Genomic DNA, 23813 nt, shown 5'->3' with positions numbered 1-23813 from the left:
GGGTTCTCAACTGTGTTAAGTCCTTTGTGTATAGAAAAGATTCAGTGTTTTGGAGCCCAGTAGCTTCTCAGTAGCTTCCTGTTGGCTTGTTTGGGTACCTGAAGGGCTCCATTACATATTGGTTATCTGAAGCTCCTCCTTCATTTTATTTTAGTCCAACCTGGTAATATTTTGTAAAAACATCAAGAAAACCAAACCAAACCAACCAGAACTGTGGGTTTTCTGTGAATTGTATTGGCTTCATTCCATTCAACAAAGCCAGCACCTAATTTGCTTTGTTTCCAGGCTCCTTGTGCCATGGCAATGGGACAATGCCTTTATGGGACATAAAAACCCTGGTACTTACTGTAGTGGTTCTAGGTCTCTAGAAGGCCCTAGGCTTCTTGGAAGGTGTCTGTGAGGCAACACCTTGGCTCTTTCTGAAGTCTTGATGAAGGCCCATACAATTCCACCTTGGGCTTGATCTTACTCTGAAGTCATTTCTTGGTGTGAGACCATTTGATGCCTGAACGAGTTGGAAATGAGAACCCGTCTTAGATTGAAGAGTTTGTTTCTGAGCTCATCTCTCTCTGCTCACATTTTGTCATCTGCAGCGAGCAGAATCCAGGTGTGACTCTGGGTGTTGTGCCTGGAAATATCTTTAGATGGAGCACTTAGTTCATTATGTACGTTTCAATTCCCCTCTTTGCTGTAGCTGCCAGTGGCATCACCTCAGACTGTCTTCCTTCCCTGAAGCTTCCGTAACACGTTCCCTTTAAGCTTTCATAAAAGACTGTTGTAGAATAATTGTTTAAGGTGTGTGACTTTTGTTTATGTTGCATTTGTTTAACTCTGTGAAGCTGCGTTACTGTGCTTGTCTAATAAAGTACTGGCCACTAGCAAGGCAGGAGAGAGAGATAGGCAGGACTGGCAGGCAGAGAGAATATATAGAAGGTGAAATCTGGGTGGAGGAAGAAGTAGCCAGAGGAAGAGAAGGACTCCAGGGGCCAGTCACCCAGCTGCACACAAGCCATGGAGTAAGAGTACAATTTACAGAAGTAAGAGACCGGGAAAAGCCCAGAGGCAAAAGGTAGACAAGATAAATAAAGCTGGCAGGAAACCAAGCCAAGCTAAGGTTGGACGTTTATAAGTAAAAATTCGCCTCTGTGTGTGGTTTATTTGGGAGCTGGGTAGCAGCCCCCCCCACCCCCAAAGAGAAAAACAACCACCAACAAAAAAACCTTTCCTATGAGCTCCCACCAGCTTGGGTCAGTTGTCTCTGTGGTTTTCCCCATCATGATCTTGACCTCCTTTGCTCCTGTGATTCCCTCTCTCTCTCTTCAACTGGAGTCTGCTGTTTGGTTGTAGATCACTGCTTCTGCTCTCTTCAGTTACTAGATGTAGTCACTAATTTGCTTAATAGGGGAAGGTAAGTTTAGGCACCCTCTCCATTATTGCTAGGAGTCTTAGCTGGTGTCATTCTTGTGGATTCTTGGGGATTTCCCTAGCACTAGGGTTCTCCCTACCCCCCTAAAATGGTTCCCTCTATTAACACCCTCTGAATGTGGGTGATAGTTATGTGGCTGGATCTGTTTGAGAAGTCCCTGGCAGTAGGACCAAGACTTATCCCAGGTGTATGAAATGGCTTTCTGGAACACATTCCCTAGGGTGGGATACCTTGCGCATCCTTGACACAGGGGGGAGGGACTTGGTCCTGCCTCAACTAAATATACCAGACATTGTTGACTCCTGAAGGAAGGCCTTACCCTCTCTGAGGAGTGGATTGGGGTGTGTAGGGGAGAAAGGGAGGGAGGGGAACCGGGATTGGTATGTAAAATGAGATTTTTTAAATAAATTTTTTTAAAAAGGGGGAAAAATACCTTCTTAAAACAAGAGTAGGCAAGACCTGTTACTCTGTATTGGAATGTGGAGAGGACTTGCCTTGACTTGGGGGGGGGGGTCTCTTGGCAGTTATCAGCTATGATGGAAAGGTCTGTGTTGTTGCTGCTTCACTCTTTACTCTTTGGGGGCCGCCACCCGGCTCCCACATAAATACAGGGAAGTTCAGTCTTACTTACAATGCCCTGCCTTAGCTTGCCTTATTTCTAGCCAGCTTTTCTTAACTTAAATTATCCCATCTAAACTTTTGCCTCTGGGCTTTTACCTTTCTCTATTTGTGTATATCTTTTCTTTACTTCTTACTTCATGGCTTGCTGTGCAGCTGGCCCTGGAGCCCTCTCTCCTTCTTTTCTTGTTCCTCCATCCTCTCTTCCCAGACTTCTCTTATTTATTCTCTCTGCATGCCAGCCCCGCCTATCCTTTCACATGCCTAGCTATTGGCCGTTCCACTCTTTATTAAACCAGTCAGGTGTTTTAGACAGGCAAAGTCTCACAGCTTCACAGAGTTAAACAAATGCAGCATCATTGCATCATTAAACAAATATTCCACAGTGCTATGTTGCCGCCGTTTTTTGAGTTACTGAGTTTTGGATGATTGTTAGGTATCTGCAGTGACTGGGGCAGTTAGCATACTGATTGCTTCCAACTGCTGTCACTTTCAAGCTCCTCTTCCCCCTGCCTACTAAAATACTTTCTTTTTGTGTTCATTGTCTATGAACTCCAAATTATCTGCTGGGCTATATAACAGAGGCTGTGAATTCATAAACCAAATTTGTCCTGCTGATATAATGTATTTTTAACTATTCTTTATAATACATCCTTAAGTAAAATAGAATTACATCACTTTACCCCTTGCCTTTCCTACCCACAGCCTCTCTCAGGTACCCTCCATCCAACCCCTTCGCTTCCCTTCCTCACTCTGAAAATTGATACCCCCTTTTTCTCTGATTATTTTTGTTTCATATGTCTGGATGGATATGTATACAAAAATGTATAAACACAGTCTGCTGAATCTGTTTTTGTTTGTGTGTATGTGGTTTCAGGGCTGATCACTTTGCATTGGATAATCAAGAAGGGGCTCATCCCTGGGAGAATCTAATTCTCCCTCTTCCAACAGTTATTATTTGGTTATAGTTCTCTATAGCTCTTTATCTGGGGGTAGGACCCCACAAAAGTATTCCCCTTCCATGTTAACATGTCTATTGATATAGCCAGTGTTCTGGTCTTGTTTATGCAGCCATTTCTGGGAGAGAATGTTGCACAGTAGACTTCTGGTATTCTGGCTCTTACAGTCTCCACCTCCCCCCATGTAATGTTCACTGAGCAATAGATGCGGAAACTGTGGTGTTGATGTATCCTCTGGGGCTGTTGCCTTTCCTTTGTGCATACCACATACTTCCTAGACCTTGAGAGACTGTTGTCTTGTCTCGTGTAACCTGGTCTTCCAGGCTTAATATCTTGGTTATAACATTCATCATTTATGGAAACAATTAACTCCTCCTCTTTGGACTGTGATTTAATAACAGATACAGGCCCTTATTCCTATTTGATATAGAACTTGGTAGAAAGATATTCAATTAAACTTGGTTGACTGGATAAATAAAAAAAGTGATTTGTAGTAAGGCCAAGGCAAGTTCTTTTCCCTGAAGCAATAGAGAGTTTGATTGTTAATCCATCAAAAATAATAAAGAGCAGAATGATGTAAACATGTAGGCAGAATTACAAATGGGAGGACCAGAGAAGCTTCCTAGATTAAACAAATTTGGAGAACATGGAAAGACAGGTCAGGCCAAGGTGCCTATCATGCATGCATAAAGTAGCAGAGTCAAGAAAGTATGCAGTTTGTGCATACCCAGACGACAGAGGGATGTAGTGGAGAATGATCCGGAAAATATGATCTTAGACCAGAATATGTAGAGACTTGAATGTTAAAATGTCTGAACACATCCTGTACGTCAGAGTGAGAAAGCAATTGTATGCTCCTTGACACAATATGAAGGCTAACATGGGTGAGAAATCAGAGGCCTGGAGATGAGTTAGTACTTGTGTTTATTAGGAAAGGCAACACCAATGTTGAAGGAGACAGTGGCAATACATTGCAGTTAAGGAGGTAAAAGTTGCAAAATGCATTATTTGATAGACCTGGCTGTGAGGAAAAATTAATTTTATTAATAATATCACCTTTTAGGTCTTGGGTGTGTATGGTGAGGCGCAGGGATCGTGTTGGGAGCTTTAGGTGATCATGCCCTTTGACCTGCATGATAGACATGGTGAATGTTGCCATGAGGGAAAATTTAGAGGTGTTAACATAGACAACACTGAGGAAGTGTCCGAATGAGGCTGGGAGTAGAGGGTTCAGAAATTTAATTTTGAGGCATGACTAAGATGTTCATATCCAGCCATGTACTTGGAAATCAACATTAAGACATGCTATGCTCTAAAGCTCTCCTTCAGTGTGTGGGGGGAAGCTCTGGGAAAGGCTTTTGGACTCATGATCACACAGTTTTGTGACAGTGTATAGTGGGTAAGGGCAGCCGTGTTTATGGTAAAGACAGAACAGGGTGCAGACATGGGCAAAAGAGGATAAAAAGATGGAGTGCACACACCACAAACACATGATTGAGAGAGTTTGAGGTAAAGGAATGGGTATGGTCATGCCTGCAGGATGGCTGAGAGTTGGATGTACAGGCTGACCCAGCGTGTCTTTCTCAGTGCTGTGCTAAATAGACTGGACCATCCCCAGAGTAGGGGAGTGTGAGGCATGAGGAAGTGCAAGCAAGCATCATCATCATCATCATCATCATCATCACCATCACCATCGTCATCGTGAGTCAGCTTCAGGTCCTGTGTGATGGCAGACAGGAAAGGACAGAGGGGGAGGGGCCCAGGAGCCATGCTGGACAGAGATGCTGGGAGACAGTGTTCAGACAGGGTTTGAGCCCTGGAGACAGTGAAATGCTTACTGCTAAAACTCTACCAAGTCTTATTTTTGTTTGTTAATTTTTGATAACTCAGAAGCCTTTTTGTTTGCTTGGCAGTGCCTCAAGTATGTTAAAAACAGCAATTAATTAGAAATGGCTTTAATTCTTCTTGCTAGTAGAATGATTAAAAATAGAAATATGGCTTGTGTTGCTTTCTGGGAGCTTTTCAGAGGAGCTAGGGTGGACGGAGGGAGCTAGTCCCTTATGACTCTGGTACAGGGCAGAGTCAGGCACATGTTATGTCTACAGGGGAAGAGAAGCTGAGTTTGGGCTTTTCAGTAATGGGGAAAATCATGCCAGGGAGGTTCCAAGGCCCAGTGTCTGGAGAGTTTTATGGCAATGAAAAGTGTTGATGGTGGTGGTTGGTAAGTGGCTGGGCATGTCAGCTGGACACACATTTCTTCTTTTGCTTAGTAGTGTGCGAGAGACATGTACATCCCTTTCTATGATAAAATGCCATATGTAATAGGTCTTTCTGGTTGCTCTCTTAGAGATTCCTGTCCTTCCTGATCTGGAATCCGGCATGATGTGTGAACTCATGCCACAGAAACCATTAGAGCATTGTGGCCACTTGTCCTACCATAATGCCCTCTTCCCCTGGCTGCTGTGTCCCAGATTTGCCATGGACGCCTGCCCAGGGACCACTAGAACTCACCAACAAGCACCGCTGCTCTTTAGTCTGTCCTTTTTTTGGCCCCACCCCAACCCTGGTAGGAAATTGGAACTTTGGTTCCTTTCTGTAATGGATTGTGGTCATTGTAGGGAAGATGAAAATTAAAGTCCCTCCCCCCTCCCTGCAGCCCATCTTTACTGTCTTTTCCATGCTCCTAAGTCAGAAAGCCACTTGTAAAACTATGTGAAACTTAGGTACCTTGACTCTATGATGTAAAAGTTGTTGCTTTGTCCTTAATAAACTCCCTCCAAGGATGTAACTGTACAATTGATTTTGTTCCTTTTACTAGCTGTCACTGTCACCTGAACACAACATGAAACCTGGGTTTCCAATTTTACTGCAGTTTTATTCCCAGGAGTGAGCTGGGGACCACTGTACAGAAAAACTTGGGTTTTTATTCTTGATACTGTTAAATTTACATTTTCCCTCTATAAGATTTGGAAAGTCCTTCATCCTGATTAAGTTAATGCATATACTTACGGTTTGTTCAATAAACAGTTGGCTAAAGGCCCTTCCTGTCATGTCTTTCCATATCTGCAGCAATAATCCTAGGCATTTCCTTTTATTTTTTTCCCTTTTAGCAAATAAAACTAAGAAGCAGCTAGTGTTCTGCAATAAAGCAGACATGGAGGGGATGGGCATTCTGGTCTTTGCAGTTGGATTCTGCTGTAGAACAGAAGGTGACAGATCTCATGAAGGCAGCTTCAGGGGATAAGGCCCGGTCTATGTTTCAGAGCACAAATCTTTGAAGTTTCCAGGAGGAAGAAGGTTCCTTTTGTGCAAGTCATTAAGGAATACTAAATTTATCAATGATCCTTGGTTTTTACAGTTTTTCATAGAGGCAAAGTTTTGTTTTGTTTGGTCCATGGTTTTATTTATTTTCTCACTTCTTAGTTGAAGATCTATTTTATAATTGTTACTGCTCTAAATTCTTTCTTTTAGATATAGTCATTAGCAAATATCCCTCATCATGACTAGTGTTGCCAAGAAAATTAATTGTATTGTATATGTTAGTGGAGAATTATTTCCTCTTCCCTTCCCCATTTCTTGGTTTGGAAATGAGCAATCTGTTCTAAAAATCCTTAAGTGCATTTCAGCATTTATTTTTATAGTACTTTGCCAGGATCTAGAAGAACCATTAAAATCACTAATACTATAATAGGATTTTTGCAGCAATTCAAAATCCAAGTGGGGGAAAACATCTAGTCTATGCATGGAGGTGGTGCACTGAGTATCTCAAAGGTGAATTTATTATTTTTTTTTGAGTGATAAAATGACTACATATTTTAAAAGTTAATTGCAATTATGAATAAATTTTTAGTTCTTTTGAATTTTTTGATAGAGTTCAAATCTTTTAGAGCAGGCAGTCACAGTTTATACATAATAATCTCAAATCCAGGTCATCTCTTGAGTATGTACAGTCTATGTCTCTGTGTTTATATGACATACATAATTCTTAAATTTAAAGTTTTCAGTGGTTCCTTTTGAATTTGATATGGCTAAATGGTTTCTGTTGTAGGAAAATAGTCTTCATTACACCAGAGCTATGTGCAAGTGTGTGTGCGTGCATGCATGTGTGTACATGTATGTGTGGAAGCTAGAAAGTAATTGTGTGTCATTTCTTAAGTGATGCCCACCTTTTTTTTAAGACAGGATCCCTTCTGGCCTGGAGCTACCCAAATAGGCTGGGCTGGCTTGCCGGCGAGTGTAGGAGTTGAATTTAGGTCTTTGTGATCACAAGGCAAGAGCTCTGCCCGTCTAACTACCTCCCCAACCCCACAGCACAGACTCTCAAAGTCTTCATAGGGCATTTTTCTGGACAGCTTCTTTCTGATTTCAATGACTTTGAGAGAATGAGTGTCTGCAGTTTTCTTTCTTCGTGTGATTCCTGTCCTGACGGGTGTTTGTTATTGGGTCACTTTGGGGGCCTTCATCTCCTCATTTACAAAAGGAAGGGGTTGAACACAGGGTCTCCGGGGTCCTTCTCCACTTGAAGTTCCTCTGAATGAGTGGATTACCTGCTGTTGTGTTCACACTGCTCATCTGTTACACGGCTTTGCTAAATTATGTCTATAGGGTTGCTGTAGTCAGAGCACTTTCTCCATTGTCCTCTCCTTTTGAAAGCTTTCCCTTATGAACCATAGTACACTCGGAAAGCAGGCTCTAGGGATTGTATCATACACTGACAGCCTGCACCCCCAAACGCAATAGGCAATAAGGGAGGAAGCCCGAATATGACCTAAACCATGGCCATGCTGAGGATGAAGATGCTTCGTTCCGTCATCTCACAAGTTTCAAATGTGAAAGACGTGTGTTAGGGATAGTCTCATGCTGTTTCGTTTTGCTTAAGTAGATGAAACAGAATCCTGGGAATACAAGGTTGATGTCAGGATCTGGAAAAGAGCAAGGTGGCAATGAAAGTGGGATTGCTTAGTAGATGTAGGCGTTAGATTGCTTGTACTCTGGTTTAGTGTGGTTCATCCGGCACTCAGATTTCTCTGCCTTCACGCCGTCAGCAGTGAAATGTGCCTGGGTGCATTTCCTTAGGCAGTTTTGAAACTTGGCTCATGACTATGTGTGTGTGGTAACTAATGAAGTTCTAAGTAAAAGTGAAAAATGCAGTCCATATTTAGTGGTTCATGCGTCTGGTATTCTTAGTGTTTTGTTCTGTATGCGATACTAATGTGTTTCAAGAGTGAATGAGAGTGGGAGTCTACAGGCTGTGTGGTCTTTTGGAGTGTTGGTAACCATGTTTTCTGAGTCTCGTGCGTACACTGTACAACCCAGCTTGCAGCCCCATTGAGTGCCGCGCAACCCAACCGTTGAAGATGTGGCTTACTTTGATTCAGGTACGGCGAGTTCCTGGGTCAAGCGGTCACCTCCATAAAACTGAAGATGGAGACTGGGAGTGGAGCGATGACGAAATGGATGGGAAGAGTGAGGAGGGAAAGGCCGCTGCCTCCCGAGAGAAGGTGAACGGCCTGGGGCACCGCGGGGCGGTCTGTGCTGCCGCAGTATGTCATGGAGGCTAACGCAAATGTAATTGTTTTGCAGTCCCGAAGAGTAAAAGAAGAAAATCCAGAGGTGAGGCATGGCGATTCTGTACGTATGCTTGGGGTACATTTGCACGTTTATCTATTCACTCCTTCATTCCCCTGTTGTGGCCTCAGAGTCTGATCCGTCTAGGAGACAGTTCTCCACATCTCATGGAGATGAGAGGGAAAGCATATAGATTTCGTCGGTTCTAATTCGGTCTCAGTCACCTTGGCCCTACCAGACTGTGGCAAGTTAACCTACTCTCTGAGCATTTGCTCTCCCCAATGGCATGAGATGATCATGGCGCTTATGTGGTAGCCAAGAAGATTGGAAGAATCACATGGAAAGTACTTGGTGGAATCCTTGGCATTTACAGGGAAATAATTATTTTTAACTTGTAGTGTTACACTATTAGAAAATACTGAAAGCATATAGGTAAAATTTGCCTTGTATTTTAATTCATGGGAAAAAAAAATCAGACATTGAGTGGTCAAAACTCCAAGTTGAATGACTTAACCTTTAAATGTGCTGGATGATTTAGGTAAGCAAGAAATGCTCTGAATGACTTCTCTGAGAACTGGTCATCTTTTTACTAAGATCAGATTTTACTCACTTCCTCCTCTGTTTAATTATCCTAATGCCTAATGAAGACTATAGTATGCTAATACTCATAGAGGAAATTTGAGACTATTTAAATAGCCCTAGTGTTTCACAGACTTAGTAATTAATATGTACCTTGTTAAACCTCATTACAAAGCAGGAAAACTTTGGCCTACAAGTGATACCCATCTAACTTTTTTTTTTTAATTAGCAGACATTTCCTTTTGATTAAGTGCAGTACATCTTACTTCGAGTTTGAAGTAGCAGTAGCTAGCTGCACTTTTAGAAAACCCATAGTGGAGCCACAAGCCACTCTCCCCTGACCTTTCTGACTACCCTGCTCTCTTCATCTCACCATGGTGCAAGGTTCCTGCTGTGATTTTTCTCAGCCCACCAAAGTTGGCTCTCCTTCAGATCCCACCTTCTGTCCTTCATACTTACAACATAAACATCACTCAAGGATGCTGTTCTCCACTATAGGAATAGTCGTGAAGCTCCTAAAGTGGGACATAGTCGGTAACACTTTGTCTTGGGGGTTTAGAACACTCTTAGCTGGATATAAAGCACTCTACCCTCTCTTGCCCATTGCCCACTGTGACTAGAGCAAAGCATGGAGTCCAGGGTTTTTCATTTGCATCTAAAACTATCTCTAATTGAAAGCCTGAGGTCTGCTTAGATATAGAACAAGTGAAGATGTGTCAAGCACTGTCATTGACTCAAAAAGTGTTGCAGTTCATTCATCTTTGACTAGAAAACTAAGGCAGTATTTTATTTATATGATTGTCCCCTTTACATTTTGAATATACTGTGTATGCTTGTCATTAACATGAATATCCAGGCACTGGAGAAAAAACATAAAACAGGTATGAATAGGCTGTAATATTTATGCAGTCAGAATGGGGATAAAAGATCACAGGACATATGTAGTTGGAGCAAAAGCAACTTTGGTACTTCCATGTTTAGACAGAGTGAGATGTGGCATTTTTATTGATACTTTGCTTTTGAGAGGCTGCATGGCATCCTTGGCAGGCTAAGGTAGCACATGTAGATATCCCAGCATCTGCTGGGGAAGGTGAGGAAGGTCTGAGTAGGTGTTTGTCAGTGGGATACTGAGGGAAAAGGTAGCTCTTGGGATGTATCTGGAGGTTCTGCTTTGGAAAGAATTTCCATTATGGACTTTCAGGCTTTCAGAGTTAATACTAGTTAGCACAAAAATCATAGCCTAGCACTTTGAGAAATTGGCCCAGTTTTTAAAAAAATACCATCTTCTGGGAAACTTACCCACTAGTAATTAATAATTTGGAGCAAATGGATAATCGCCCTCTTATTTATCATCTTGTTCTACTTGGAGACAGAAGTCCATGGAGACCAAAGTTCATTAACAACAATATTAATATTAGAACTAGAGTGAATTAATTGATCAAAAACTGAACCCATACCTCCTGTCTGCTTGGAACTGTGTTAGACCCCCTGGGATTTATGCACAGAGAGAATGCTTGCTTTCCAGGGAGCTTTTCATCTTTGGGAAGAGTGTAGAGGAAGGCCTGGGCAAGGACTGGCTTTTTAGGGAGTGTTTCCCAGCTCACAGATCTTACCTGAAATTTCCAGTTATTATACATTATCAATCTTCTTTTGAGAAGTGGGTTGGAATTTCTTTTTGTCAGACTCTGAAGTAAGTATGTGTTGCTTGATTCTGTCACTTTGGCTTTACTCTCTTAATTTTCTATGTGAACAACGAAGCTGACTTCTATCTTTCCATCTAGCTCCCTTTGGCTTCCTTTAACTGAGGAAGATACTCAGCAAGGCTTTCATTTAAACAGATCCTTTAAAAAGCCACATCACAGTTTCGGTTAGCTGATAGGAAAAGACTTACTGCCCTGCCTCTGAAATCAGAGCAGGCAAAACCTTGAAGAACATGAAGCAATCGATCTGTAGGGCTCAGCCCATAGGGTTGAACTTGGTCACTTCCAGTTAGGTCTGGGCAACTTGGATGTTTCAAAAGCTTCTCGCAGGACAAGGGAAACCACAGAAGTCACTCTGAATCCCAATGTACAGAATGGCATCCAAGGTTATGGGTCGAAGTTCCTGAAGCTACTGCTGTGGTATCTGCCTGTCTGGAACTAATAAATAAATAAATAACAAGGCAAGGAAACATTTCACCAGTCAGCTGAAAAGTTGTCTTTGGGCTTAGCAGGCGCTACAAGAAGGATGTTGAAGGGTCTTGTCTAGACTATCTGGGAAAGCGTCTCTTTGCTGGCTCTGCAATCTTATTCTCTCCAGAACAGCTTCTCAGTGTGGATTTAGACAGAATTAATTTTTCCAGGTTTAACTTAGAGATTAAATATAATGTGAAGATTAAATGTATTTCTGTTGCTTGGTGGTTTTTAAAACTGCCACTAGCTTTTCAACCCGTTCTGATGAAAGGTGTTTCTGGGATGCTCCGCAGCTCTTGGCCTGCTTGTTTTATATCTCTGTGAAGAGGCAGAGAAAGGCTGATGGCTTCCTGAGTGTATGATGCTGAGCCCTGTCTGTCACAGACTGTGCAGCTTCGGTGTCCAGCCGCTGCCCGTTAGTGCAGGTACTTGTGACCAGAGTTAGGTTTGTGACCGGAAATCTACTATGCTTCCAAACATTCGCTTGCTGTTTTAGAACAATTTTCCATTTGTAGGAAATGTTGCAAAGATGGCAAACTCCTCATGCATTTTTTCCTCTGGGTTATTTTTCATATAATCTGGGTGTATTTATCAGAACTCAAAAATGGATTCCGCTGTGTTATTATCAGCTAGCTTCAGAATTCCCTTGGATTTCACTAATTTGACCACTAATGTCCTCTTCCTGCTCTATGGGGATGCAATCCACAGCACACTGTATTTTGCTACAGTGTTATTAAAAACAGAAAAAGAGCAGGCAAAGCTCAGCTCTATCAGAAGGTGGGAAGCAGACAATGTCTTTTCTTTTTCATTTTGTTTTTGTTTTGTTTCAGCTCTGTAGTGTCTGCCGCTATTTTACCAGGTCTGAGGTCTCCATCAGAGTCTATTTCCAGAGGGGTGTCTAGCATTCATTTCTTGTTCTCCTCCTTCCTTTCTATCAAAATGAGTACCTACTCAAGTACTCTTCTTGTAGCAAAATTGTTTAGAAGGAAAGCAATCCGGTACGTTTCTGGATTGCTTTTCAAACACATAGCACTATTAACACACTTCCTGGTGACCTAGCACTGCTGTGGGATGTTCAAGTATGTCAAATGTGTTGCTCTGATTGGTTAAAATGAAACACTGATTGGCCAGTAGCCAGGCAGGAAGTATAGGTGGGACAAGCAGAGAAGAGAATTCTGGGAAGTGGAAGGTGGAGGCAGAGAGACACTGCCAGCTGCCACCATGACAAGGGAGATGTGAGGTACTGGTAAGCCACGAGCCACGTGGCAACTTGTAGATGAACAGAAATGGGTTAATTTAAGATAGAAGAAGTAGATCGCAAGAAGCCTGCCACGGCCTTACAGTTTGTAAACAATATTAGTTTCTGTGTGTTTACTTGGTTAAGTCTGAGCATCTATGGGCCTGGCAGGTAAGAGAGATTTGTCCTGACTGTGGGCCAGGCAGGAAAATTCTAGCTACAAATGGCACCCAATGTTTGGAGGAGTCCCATGTCCTGGTCCTGTGCCAGTGGGAATAACTTCTTCATGACATGCAGGATTATACCAGCATGGGAAGTTTCAAGGTATGTGGTCACTCTGTCCAGTCCAACTGACTCACTTGCTTGCTCTCTAATGATGGTCGAGGAATAAGGGAACAGGGAAGGATGGGGCAGACTGTAGATCAGCCTGCATGATTCTTCAAAGGGGTATTTGGTGGAAGGCCTGGTCCTCTGCTGGTTAGTGGCCATAGTTTAGCATCGATTATTACCCCTTTTCTCACTCCCCACCCCAAGATTCGGTTTCTTTGTATAGCAGCCTTGCTGTCCTGGAACTCACTCTGTAGACCAGACTGGCCTTGAATTCACAGAGATTCGGGATGATTCTGCTTCCCAAGTGCTAGGATCAAAGGCGTGCGCCACCATTGCCCAGCAGTTAATTGTTTTTCAGAGAGTATTTCTTTATTTATTTTTACCAACATGTTGTTATAAAACTTTTCAAGCCTGCAGCAACATTAAAACACTTGATAGTGACATACCTAGTACCATGTTTTGGCTGTTATTACAAGTTGCTCTTCCGCATCTGTGTCCTAGTCATCCGATTTGCCCCCCTTCACTTTTCCATGAGTTTCAGAGTAAATCGGAGGCATTAATGTGCCTCTGTGCACTGTGCCCTGTCACTTCAGTATGAGTGAAGTTATTTTTGAGTGAGTACAGAGAGCAAGAATTTTATACTCCCAGATTTTAGAGCATGCTCACTGTAAAAGTTTCAGATGATTTTAGTGTTGGTAATACATTAAAAATAAGATCCCGCTAACTGTTTTCATTGCTGTTTCTCCCTGGGTGTAGTGGGTTTTGTTGGTGGTGTTGACTGTCTCTCAAGTTTATGCTCCAGGGTAGAGTTTACCAGTGTAGATCTTGAGGCAGAAATACTGTAGGGCCAGAATAGAAACCTTGATTGGAAAGTTTTACTCTTGCATTTCTTTTAGGGAAATTTTTTTTTGTTGTTGTTTTATCTCTACACTTACTCTGACTTGTTTAAGCAACAGTGAAAAGTTATTCAGAGTAGTGATGTACAAGGCAAGTTTTGCTGACTCTTCATATGCTTTCATCAAGGTCTTCTTAACTAACGTTAGATGAAATGATAGTACAAGATCAAGGTGTTACTTTAGAGTATGCTGTTTCTCATAATCCCTGTGAGTCACCCCAGAATTTATTAAAGACACAGATTCTCTCCCTTCTCCATGAGATTCAGAATGCTAGGATAAGTGGGACCATGGAGTATAAGGGGGGCCCCGCAGCCTACTTTGGCAGATGTTGCTGCTTAAGGTCCTCTAAAAAGTATCATCTCTGATTATCAGAATGTAATGTCCCAAGGCCTGACATCACCCTCCAGCTTCCCTTTGTCCTAACATCAGTTTTCTTAACAGATCTCGGTAAACGCTGGTGGCATCCCCGAGCAAATACAGTCCCTCTCTGTGCATGACTCTCAGGTGGGTTCTTCTGCCAATCATTTCTGTTTGAGATGCTTTGTAGACAGCTTCATAGAGAAATGTATGTTTTTTTATTTATTCTTTATACATTACATCCTGACTGTAGTTTCCCCTTTCTCCACTCCTTCCAGCCCCTCCACCCCAAGCTCTCCTCCTCCCCAGATCCACTCCTCCTCCAGTTCCCTTCAGAAAAAAAGCAGGCCTCCCAGGGATGTCAGCTGAACTTGGCATAACAAGTTACAGTAAGACAAGGCACAAACCCTTATATTAACGTTGTATAAGGGACAGGAGGGATCAGAGAGGGGTGAGGAATGGAGAGAGTACTTGGAGAGACGACTGGAATTGGGGAGCATGTGGGAGGCAATGTGGAAACCTAGTGCAGTGGAAATTCCCTGGAATCTACAAGGGTGACCCTAGTGAAGACTCCTAGTACCAGCGAATACAGAGCCTGAACTGGCCATCCTCTGTAACCAGGCAATGTTTCCAGAGGTGACAAAGCCTGCCACAAAACCTTCTACCTATAATTGTCCTTCTTGCAAAATGTGCTGGGGAAATAGTGACATTCTGGGAGTGGCCAACCAATGACATTCCAACTTCAGGCCCAGGCCAGAAGAGTGAGCCCACATCTGACACTGCCTGGATGGCCAGGAACCAGAAAAAAAAAAAGTCAAAAAAGTCAATGAAATGATTGCTAATGATATTCTTCTATACCGGTAGGTTGGTGTCTAGCCCAGTCGTCATTAGAGAGGCTTCATCCAGAAACTGATGGGAACAGATGCAGAGACCCACAGCCACACATGAGGCAAAATTTGAGGGTTTTAGACAAATAGCCACTTCAGGGCAGTGCTCCCAAATCAGGGACTTAAAAATAACAACAGAAACCACCCCTTTAAGTAGATATGAAGAAAGAGAACATCATTACTATCAACCATCCTTTGCAAGGTGTTCAGCCCTAAAGAACAGACTTTTGAGAAGGAATAGATTACCCAAGTGCCTCTGAAATCACTGTGGGTGAAAAGCAAAGGGAAGAACATGACTCTTAAGTCTGTTAAACTCTAGCTACCAAATACCGTGGTTAATTGATTCTTTCCTTCCTTGCTTCTGATTGGATTTCTATAACCTCTCGGTGATTCTTTTATCATTGAATTTTATGGGTCAATTCATCTCTACAACTTGTCTTATTAAAATACTAGTCCAGTGACTGTGCAGTGCATGTATAATGCACACTTATAACAGGTGTGTGACGGGAGAGCCTGAGCTGTGAGTGTGTTGGGCAGTGAAGCTATCATGGGAAGGATATAGACTTAGAGCGCTGGGACAGGCCCAGGTATTTTGTTGTCTGATGATGTCCTGATTATATGTCTTTGTACTTAACCTGCTTCTCTATTTTATGGAGCAGCTGTAAGTTGAGGGGATATTGGTGCAGAGGGATTTCATGACGGCCGGAAGCCTCCCTGAGGTCTGATAACTAGTCCTTGTCGTTACTAGCTGCAGAAAGACAGAGGTTAAGTGGCTTGGGCAAGGCCATGCAGCTGCTCAGAGGCAGAAGCAGGGTTCAGTTCCGATCTTTTCGCTCTATCATCCAACTCAATGAAAGACCCCAAGGTGAACTAATTGTAGGGGTTAGCCTCACCATAAAAGACAAACCAGGAGGAAGTATGGGTCTGCAGGCAAAGGAAGTAAACAGGAAAAGGGTACAGTATTGATTAACATTTTATAATTTATGGCTCCCTTTTACATCTCTTATTTTCCCAGCACCCTTTTGAGACAGGTGGCTCACATATTTTGTAAATGGAGCAACAGGCGCTGAGAATTACTTGCTTGTGGTTGTAGAGCAGGTTCCCAGCAGAGCCAAGCTTGGCTTGAAATCTTTTCTTTTTCCTGCTTTTCCTTTTCTTTTTCAACAAGGAGGTCTGATCAAGCCCAGATATTCATAGGAATAGTCTGTCACAGAGGCATCCATGATGGATGAGCTGTATCAAGATGATAGGTGAGAAGTACAGTGAGAATGAATGTTGAATTAATCTGTGTTCACCTCTGATGCTTACATTTAATGTACCTAAGTTATCCCACCCTCACCAGGTATAGTATGGGGATAGAACCCAACATCTTACACATAGTAGGCGAGTATTCTATTACTGAGCCACATCCCTAGCTCTTGCTTTTTTGAGACAGGTTCTTGCTGTGCAGCCTAAGCTGTACTTAAACTTGCAGTTCTTCTGTTTCCATGGCCTGAATGCTGGAATCACAAGTGTCACAACCATCCCTGGCAAGGTTCTTTACCTCTGTGTGTCTCCATGGTCTAGTGGATGGTGGCCATTTGCCCTGGACCAACAGAGTGCCACTCTAGGTGAATGGCTATAATTTGGATTAGCTGCAGCAATGCCATCCACTCACAGAATCCATCCTATGACCAAGGCTGTCTGTATGATGCATTGGCACCCATGGTCATGATGTTAATCAAGCAGCTTTCTGACCCTCTGAAAAAGGTGTTGTGAAACCAAAGACGACCTGCTGGGATAAGTACTGATTTTGAAGTTTCCAGAAAGGGCTACAAGAATCAAAAGATACTGTGATTTTATTCATCCTCTTCCTAAGAAAGCTTACAACACTGTCTGTTGTTTTGTTTTCAAAGGGCCAACCCAATGCCAACGAAGACTACAGAGAAGGTCCTTGCGCAGTCAACCTTGTTTTAAGATTAAGGTAAATAACATTGTTCCCTGTTTTGCATCATTTACTTTTCCTGCAGTACAGTATTCTGACCTCCTCCTTCAACTTTTCATAATATTAGGATAAGATGAAATTGTTAACTTAAGTGTTTTTTCCCCAAACAACAGTGTATGCCATATTCCTGGACGTAATTACATTCCTTTCATTGCTTACAAAATGCGTAATAAGAGAAACGCCATTTGAGAACGGCTGCAGGTCCTATGTACCCTTCATTACATTCTTCCCTTGCCTTTTTCTTTATCATTCTTTTTCTTCCTTTCTTTTTTTTTTCTTTTTAACAATGTAAGATCACAGTGAGAGATTTTTAATGAGTTTCTTTCACACTCTAGCAGTCAGTTTCTGACAGAAATAAACCACGCTTGTACTACAAGTTGCCTGTTCAGAACATTTTTCAGTGGCAGCTTTGATCAGCCACTGTGGAGAAATGACAGATGTATCTTGAAAGCACTTTCATTCTTCTAGGAAATGGATACAAATATGGCGCCTGGCAGCCCATTGCCTGGCGACTGAAAGCTGTTTCTATTTTAAGACTCTCATAAACTTAAAGGTCTATTTTTGCAGATGTTCTGTATTAAGGATGTAGTATCTCAAGAGAAAGGAAACTTGGCTGAACTTAATTGCAGACAGCCCACTTTACCAGGCAAGTCAGAATGCTGTCACATTCTGAAGGGGAGCCGTGTGTTCTCCTGACATAAAGCATGTGTGGTAAATGGACATGTTCACAGTTGTGGCTAGGGAAATGAGTGTATAGTCAAGGTCAAGTTTGGTTTTCAACCCTCAGTGTTTGCATAGTCCACCAGAGGAGATGCTGTGATCACGCGTTGAGTACAGTCTGCAGCTTGCTTCCTCATACCTTCTGAGGAACTCCACAGGAGTACTTGGTGACATATAATTTAGACTGGACTTTCTAGCCAAGGAGTGAAAGTATTGCAAAACAATAGCTTTGAGGAATATGTACAATTAGTGACTTTAGCAGTTGTCAAAGAATGAAGTAGACCATCCGTGTTTTTGCCTTTAAACCAGAGTAGAGATTTAAATATTCAAATTCCGTCTGTTGTATGTCCAGTTTTCTGAATGGAAAACCTACATCAAATGAAAAGAAAGGAAGGGGATGTTGATATATATGTGTATATATACATATATATATATTTACATATATATAATTATATATATATATATATTTATTTATTTATTATTGAAGGTATGGCACTGAATAGTTTTATGTCACCTTGACACAAGCTAAAGTCATTTAAGAGAAGGGAACCTCAACTAAGAAAATGCCTCCATAAGATTGGGCTTTAGGCATGCATGTAGGCCATTTTCTTAATTTGTGATTGGAGGGCACAGCCCATTGTGCTGCACCTGAGCTGGTGGTTTTGAGTTCTATGAGAAAGTAGGCTGATAAAGCCATGGGGAGCAAGCTAGTAAGCAGCACTCCTTCATGGCCTCTGCATCAGATTCTGCCTCCAGGATCCTGCCTTGCTTGAGTTCTGTCCTGATGTCCTTCAATAGTGAACAGCAATTTGGAAGCATAAGCTAAATAAACCCCTTCCACCCTAAGTTGCTTTGGTCATGGTATTTCATCACAGCAATAGTAACCCCCACCAAGACAAGTGTATTAGTTTTATATTGCTGTGTAAAAAGTTACCCCAAACTGTGGTGTGAAACAACACCCACTTACTGTCCCATCATTCCTGTAAGTCAGAAGTGCAGGACCAGCTTTGCTGGGTTCTCCATTGTCTTTAAGGCTGAACCCAAGGCACTCTGCTAAGCTCACTTGGGCTGTTAGCTAAACTAAATTCTTTACAATTGTATGCTGAGGCTCTTAGTAATCTCTCACCCTGTACATTAGTCTGCTTCGTACCAAGGGAAAAGGTTATGAAGTATGGCCACGTACATTGGGGAAGAACATTCTAGAGCTCTGCAATCCCTAGACAATCTCTTTAAATAAGGTCACATTAGACTGTAGACATCCTCGTTAAGAATCAAGCCTTGGGGTAGAGTGAGCGGTATTGGCAAGGGTTCTGTTCAGGAAGTGTTGATGAGCATTTATAAAAGTACCAGGAAACCAGTATGGGCAGAGTCATGGGCAGGTCAGAGTTAGTGTGGGAGCCCAGGTATGTAGCCTGTGTAGCTTCTGGAAAAGACTTTGTCTTCACTGTTACAGGATCAGGCAGCCTGTGAGCAGAAATGTGTGTGATCTGAGCTAAACTTTAAAACAATCACTGCAGCTGCCTTATGGAGAATATATTTAGCATTCTCACAGTAATATGCTATGCAAACTTCATTTTCTGGCTCTATCTATCTGGTACTGTGTATGATTCTTATATATGTATGGGTATTGTGGTAGTTTGAATGAAAATTGCCCCCATGGGTTTATAGGGAGTGACACTATTAAGAGGTGTAGCTTTGTTGGAGTAGGTGTGGCTTTGTTTGGAGGAAGTGTGTCACTGGGGGTGGGCTGTGAGGTTTCAGATGCTCAAGCCAGGCCCAGTGTCACTCTCTCTTCCTGCTGTCTGCTGATCCAGATGTAGAACTCTCAGATCTCTCCCAACACCATGGCTGCATGTGTGCTGCTGTGCTTCCCATCATGATGGAAATGGACTACCCTCTGAAACATAAGCCAGCCCCACTTAAATGCTTTCATTTATAAGAGTTTCTGTGGTCACAGTGTCTCTCTATAGCAGTAGGAACTCTAAGGTATAATCTTAGATAGTTTTCTTCTGTGATCTTGTTGAGTTATTCTATGCCATTGACCTGAACCTATAATTAGAAGATTTGGCCTTTTCCTGGTGTCCCATAGTTCTTGGATGTTTCCTGTGTGTGTGTGTGTGTGTGTGTGTGTGTGTGTGTGTGTGTGTGTGTGTGTGTGTGTTTAGTTTTCACCTTTTTAATTTAAATTTTCCAGTTCCTCTACTTTATCTTCAAGTCTTGATATCTATCATCTACTTAACCCATTCTGTTTACAAGGATTTCCCCTGAGTTTTCTAATTGGGCTATTATGTTTTTCAAGTCTGTCTTAATTTCAGCTTGGGTTTTCTTTGGCTTTTTTCTTTACTGGATTCGGCTCTTAAATCTTAAACTGCCTGTGCCATTTGATTCAGTCCTGTATTTATGTTCTCTTGGACATCATTCAGACATTTCTTGTTATCCTCTTTAATAAGGTACTTATTTCTTCTTTAAACTTACTAAATTCTTTGATGATGTTTATGATTATTCTCTTAAATACTGTGTTGTGGGGTCCATCTAGGTAGTTCTCATTAGAGAATAGGTCTAAGCTCTAGGTCAGGGAGTGTAGAGATGATTCAGGGACAGATGGGCGTCAGAGGGACTTGCAAGGCAAAGGTTATTCACGAGTCACACATTGCAGGGCTACTGACCACACAGAGACACTGCAGCATGGAGAACAGAGCTGCTCATCAGGTGACTTCAGTAACTAGATGTGGACTGGACCAGGGTGGGTGGTGACTCATGGAGGCAGTAAGATCACTTTGGGAGAAAGTTCACTCTAGGCCTTGACTGAAAATATTATTAATGGAGTCACAAACTTTGACTGCAGTGATTAGACAGGTAGGACCAGAATGGTGATGAATGGTGATGAATGGTGATGAATGGAGGCAGTAAGATCATTGTGGGAGGAAATGCACTCTAGACTTTAACTGAGAATATTGTTAGTGGAGTCACAATTTTTATTTCCTGAGATGGACAAGAGAGTTTGAGTTTCAGTTTGGGGTAGAATCAAGAGTTGTTTGGAGAATGTTAGGCCTATTCAGCCTATTAGATGTCCACATACATTTGTCAAGTAGGCATTTAGATGTTTGTATACACAGGCTTCCTTCTCCTAAAAGGGAATTTTGAGAGGGTCAGCCTAGCACATGAAGAAGATGAGGTTTTTGTAATTCAGGGGTTACAGGTGGAGAACATAAACGTAACAAGTCAGTCATATCTATCTCCTGAAACAAAGACATAGTTGCAAAGTGATCTTACCAAGATAGTCATAACAACAGGTAACCATAGCAACCTTTTTGAAACAAAGATAGGGTTGCAAGATGGTTATTACAACTTTTTGAAACAAAGACATGATTGCCATTACCTGGAATAGGCGTACAGAACCTTTAGGTTACAGGTGGGGGAAAGCCCAGTCCTTGAGAAACAGATTTAATCATTAACAGGATTGAGCCTAGTTTGTGTTTAATATAAGATGGCTTTTAAGCCTATGCTAGAGGTAGGCTTGGCTTAGGAACTGACTTTGGAACTTTTAATGCTTGACATTTAAAGCTGTTAAGTATGGCTAGCAGCATCTGGGGAACAATGGAAGGCAGAGGAGAGCAGATGGCTGGGACAGTTGATGCCAAGGTAAGAATACAAAGATTGGTAAGAAGAGAGGTGGTATGTCTTAGTTAGGATTTCTATTGTTATGATAAGACACCATGACCAAAAGCAACTTTGAGAGGAAAGGGTTTATTTGGCTTACATACCCAAGGACCATAGTCCCCTGAAAGAAGTCAAGGCAGGAACATGGAGGCAGGAACTGAAACAAGCTGTGGAGGAGTGCTACTTACTGGTTTCTCCTCACGGCTTGCTCAGCCTGCTTTCCTATATGAAAAAGGCCATTTGCAAAGGGATGGTACCACCCACAGTGACCTGGGCCCTTCCTCTTCAATCAATAATCAGAAAATACCTCTACAGACTTACCTATGGCAGTCTGGTAGAGACACCAACCCCATTGTTGTTGTTTGAGACAGGGTATTACCGTGTACCACTGGCTGTCCTGGAACTAAAAATGTAGAACAGATTGGCCTTGAGCTCATAGAGATCTTCCTGCCTCTGCTTTCCAAGTGTTGGGATCAAAGGTGTGTGCCATCACAGCCAGCTTTGGAGGCTTTTTCTCAATTGAGGTTCTTCTCCAGTAGTTCTGTCTTGATTATCAAATTAACAAAACAAAACCTCTGTGATCCCTTCTCACATCAGCTTCTCCCAGAGACCCAACCCCCTCTTAGAATCTCTGCATTTACAAGTTCTTTGAGATTCAAAACCTGCCATTCAGTGTTGGTCCTGGCCATGCAGTTTCTTCACATCTACTCTGCATTTGAAGTCTTCTCTAGAGCCATTGTATTACCTTTTGGCCAGATAACTATATCCTGTGCTGTCAGGGCTGATAGGAAGATGGATGAAAAAAAAAAAAAAAGTCATGCTAACTTCATTGAGCCTCATAGCTTCCAATATGTGTATATGCTCATCTACCTATAAACACATTGTGGTGGTTTGACTAGGAATGGCCCTCATAGTTTCATGTGTTTGAATGCGTGGCCCATAGGGAATGGTGCCATTAGAATGTGTGGCCTTGTTGGAGTAGGTGTGGCCTTATTGGAGGAAGGGTGTCACTGTAGGGTTAGGCTTTGGGGTCTCATGCTCAAGTTGCACCCAGTGTAGTACACAATTGTCTCCTGCTACCTGCAGATCAAGATGTACAGGTCTTAGCTACCTCTCTAGCACCACCATGTCTGCCTGCATGCTGCCCATGCTGCCCATGCTTCCTGCCATGATAATAGACTAAACCTCTGAAATTGTAAGCCAGCTCCGATTAAATGTTTTCCTTTGTAAGTGTTGCCATGGTTATGGTGTCTCTTCACAGCAATCGAAACCCTGTCTAAGACATGTATATACCTCCATATGTATGCATGCACTCTGAATCAATGGCCTGCATAGTATGTTGGTATCAGCAAATATACTTGCAGTCCTTGTCCCCTGAGGCTATGAGCCACGACATGTTGTGTTCCACAAACTATGGAGAAGAAGACTTCAGTTCAAGCCAGCCTTTCATCAATCCTTATCTAATATCACGTGAGTGGCTGATTGCTCTACCTTTTATAAGGTCACTATGACTTTTTTTGGTACAAAATTTTATAGACTTGCTTGCTAGGTACATGCCTTCCTTCTTCATTGTATACGTGTGTACCCATCAGCCTCCTCTCTTTTCCTCTGAAAAGATCCACATTAAATATCTGTGTACCTATCAGCCTCCTCCAGCTTCTCCTAGAAAGGTCATCTCCATTGTAAGGATAGGAAATTGGGGAATCTTTGACTTTCAAAATGGTGCATTCTATAAGAAAAGACAAATGCATTGTGGGTCTTGGTAGCATTGGTAGTGTATGTCTCTTTTATTCATGCATTTGTGTTCATAGACAAAAGACCAAGGAAACAAAAGTCCAATTTTCCCTTGAAAATTATTAATTAGCTTTTAAAACTGATGTATTAGACATAAGATTGAGAAAATGGGTTTAAATCCCTGCTCTTTGTATCAAATGCTGGACATGGGTAAAATGTAGATTTTTTTTCCTGTTTATACTTTACTAATACTTTCTTCTCCATACTCTGTATAGTTAGGTTATAAGTAATATAATATAAAATATGTATCATAAAGTAAGACACAAGGTCAGAAAGTGTTTTGGGATGTACTTCAAAAGGATGCTTCCTATTTTGTTACCTTGTGTTTCACATGCTGTCACGACATGGTTATAACATTTTTTTAAATTGAGTCAAGTAACAGTGTACAAGTATTTTACCATTTAATGTACTTTTAATTAAATAAAAATATGGGCTTTGTGATTCAAAGTACTTGCTGCTCTCGCAACAACCCCAGTTTGGTTCCCAGCATACATTGATCAGCTCATAACCACCTGGAACTCCAGCTCATCTGCACAGGCACACCTCCACCCCCACACAAATACAATTGTATAAATCCTTTCCAGAAGTAGGCATCAGGGCTGGAGATGTAGTTAAGAGCACTAGGTG

General features: G+C 42.0%; 1 protein-coding gene across 1 annotated transcript in view; it reads left to right on the top strand.

Moving 5' to 3' along the window:
- The window catches only part of Stk39 (serine/threonine kinase 39), a 275350-nt gene that overhangs the window by 155385 nt on the left and 96152 nt on the right, over positions 1-23813 (top strand). The window contains exons 11-14 of the mRNA XM_036185119.1: positions 8382-8504; positions 8587-8616; positions 14226-14288; positions 16924-16991. Coding sequence (XP_036041012.1) covers positions 8382-8504; positions 8587-8616; positions 14226-14288; positions 16924-16991 — 284 coding nt within the window. The remainder of the gene's footprint in view (positions 1-8381; positions 8505-8586; positions 8617-14225; positions 14289-16923; positions 16992-23813) is intronic.

The sequence above is a fragment of the Onychomys torridus genome, chromosome 4 (genome assembly GCF_903995425.1).
Source record: "Onychomys torridus chromosome 4, mOncTor1.1, whole genome shotgun sequence".
In the NCBI taxonomy this organism is placed as follows: domain Eukaryota; kingdom Metazoa; phylum Chordata; class Mammalia; order Rodentia; family Cricetidae; genus Onychomys; species Onychomys torridus.
Note: the sequence above shows the minus strand (reverse complement) of the source record. Positions and strands in the feature narration are given on the sequence as shown.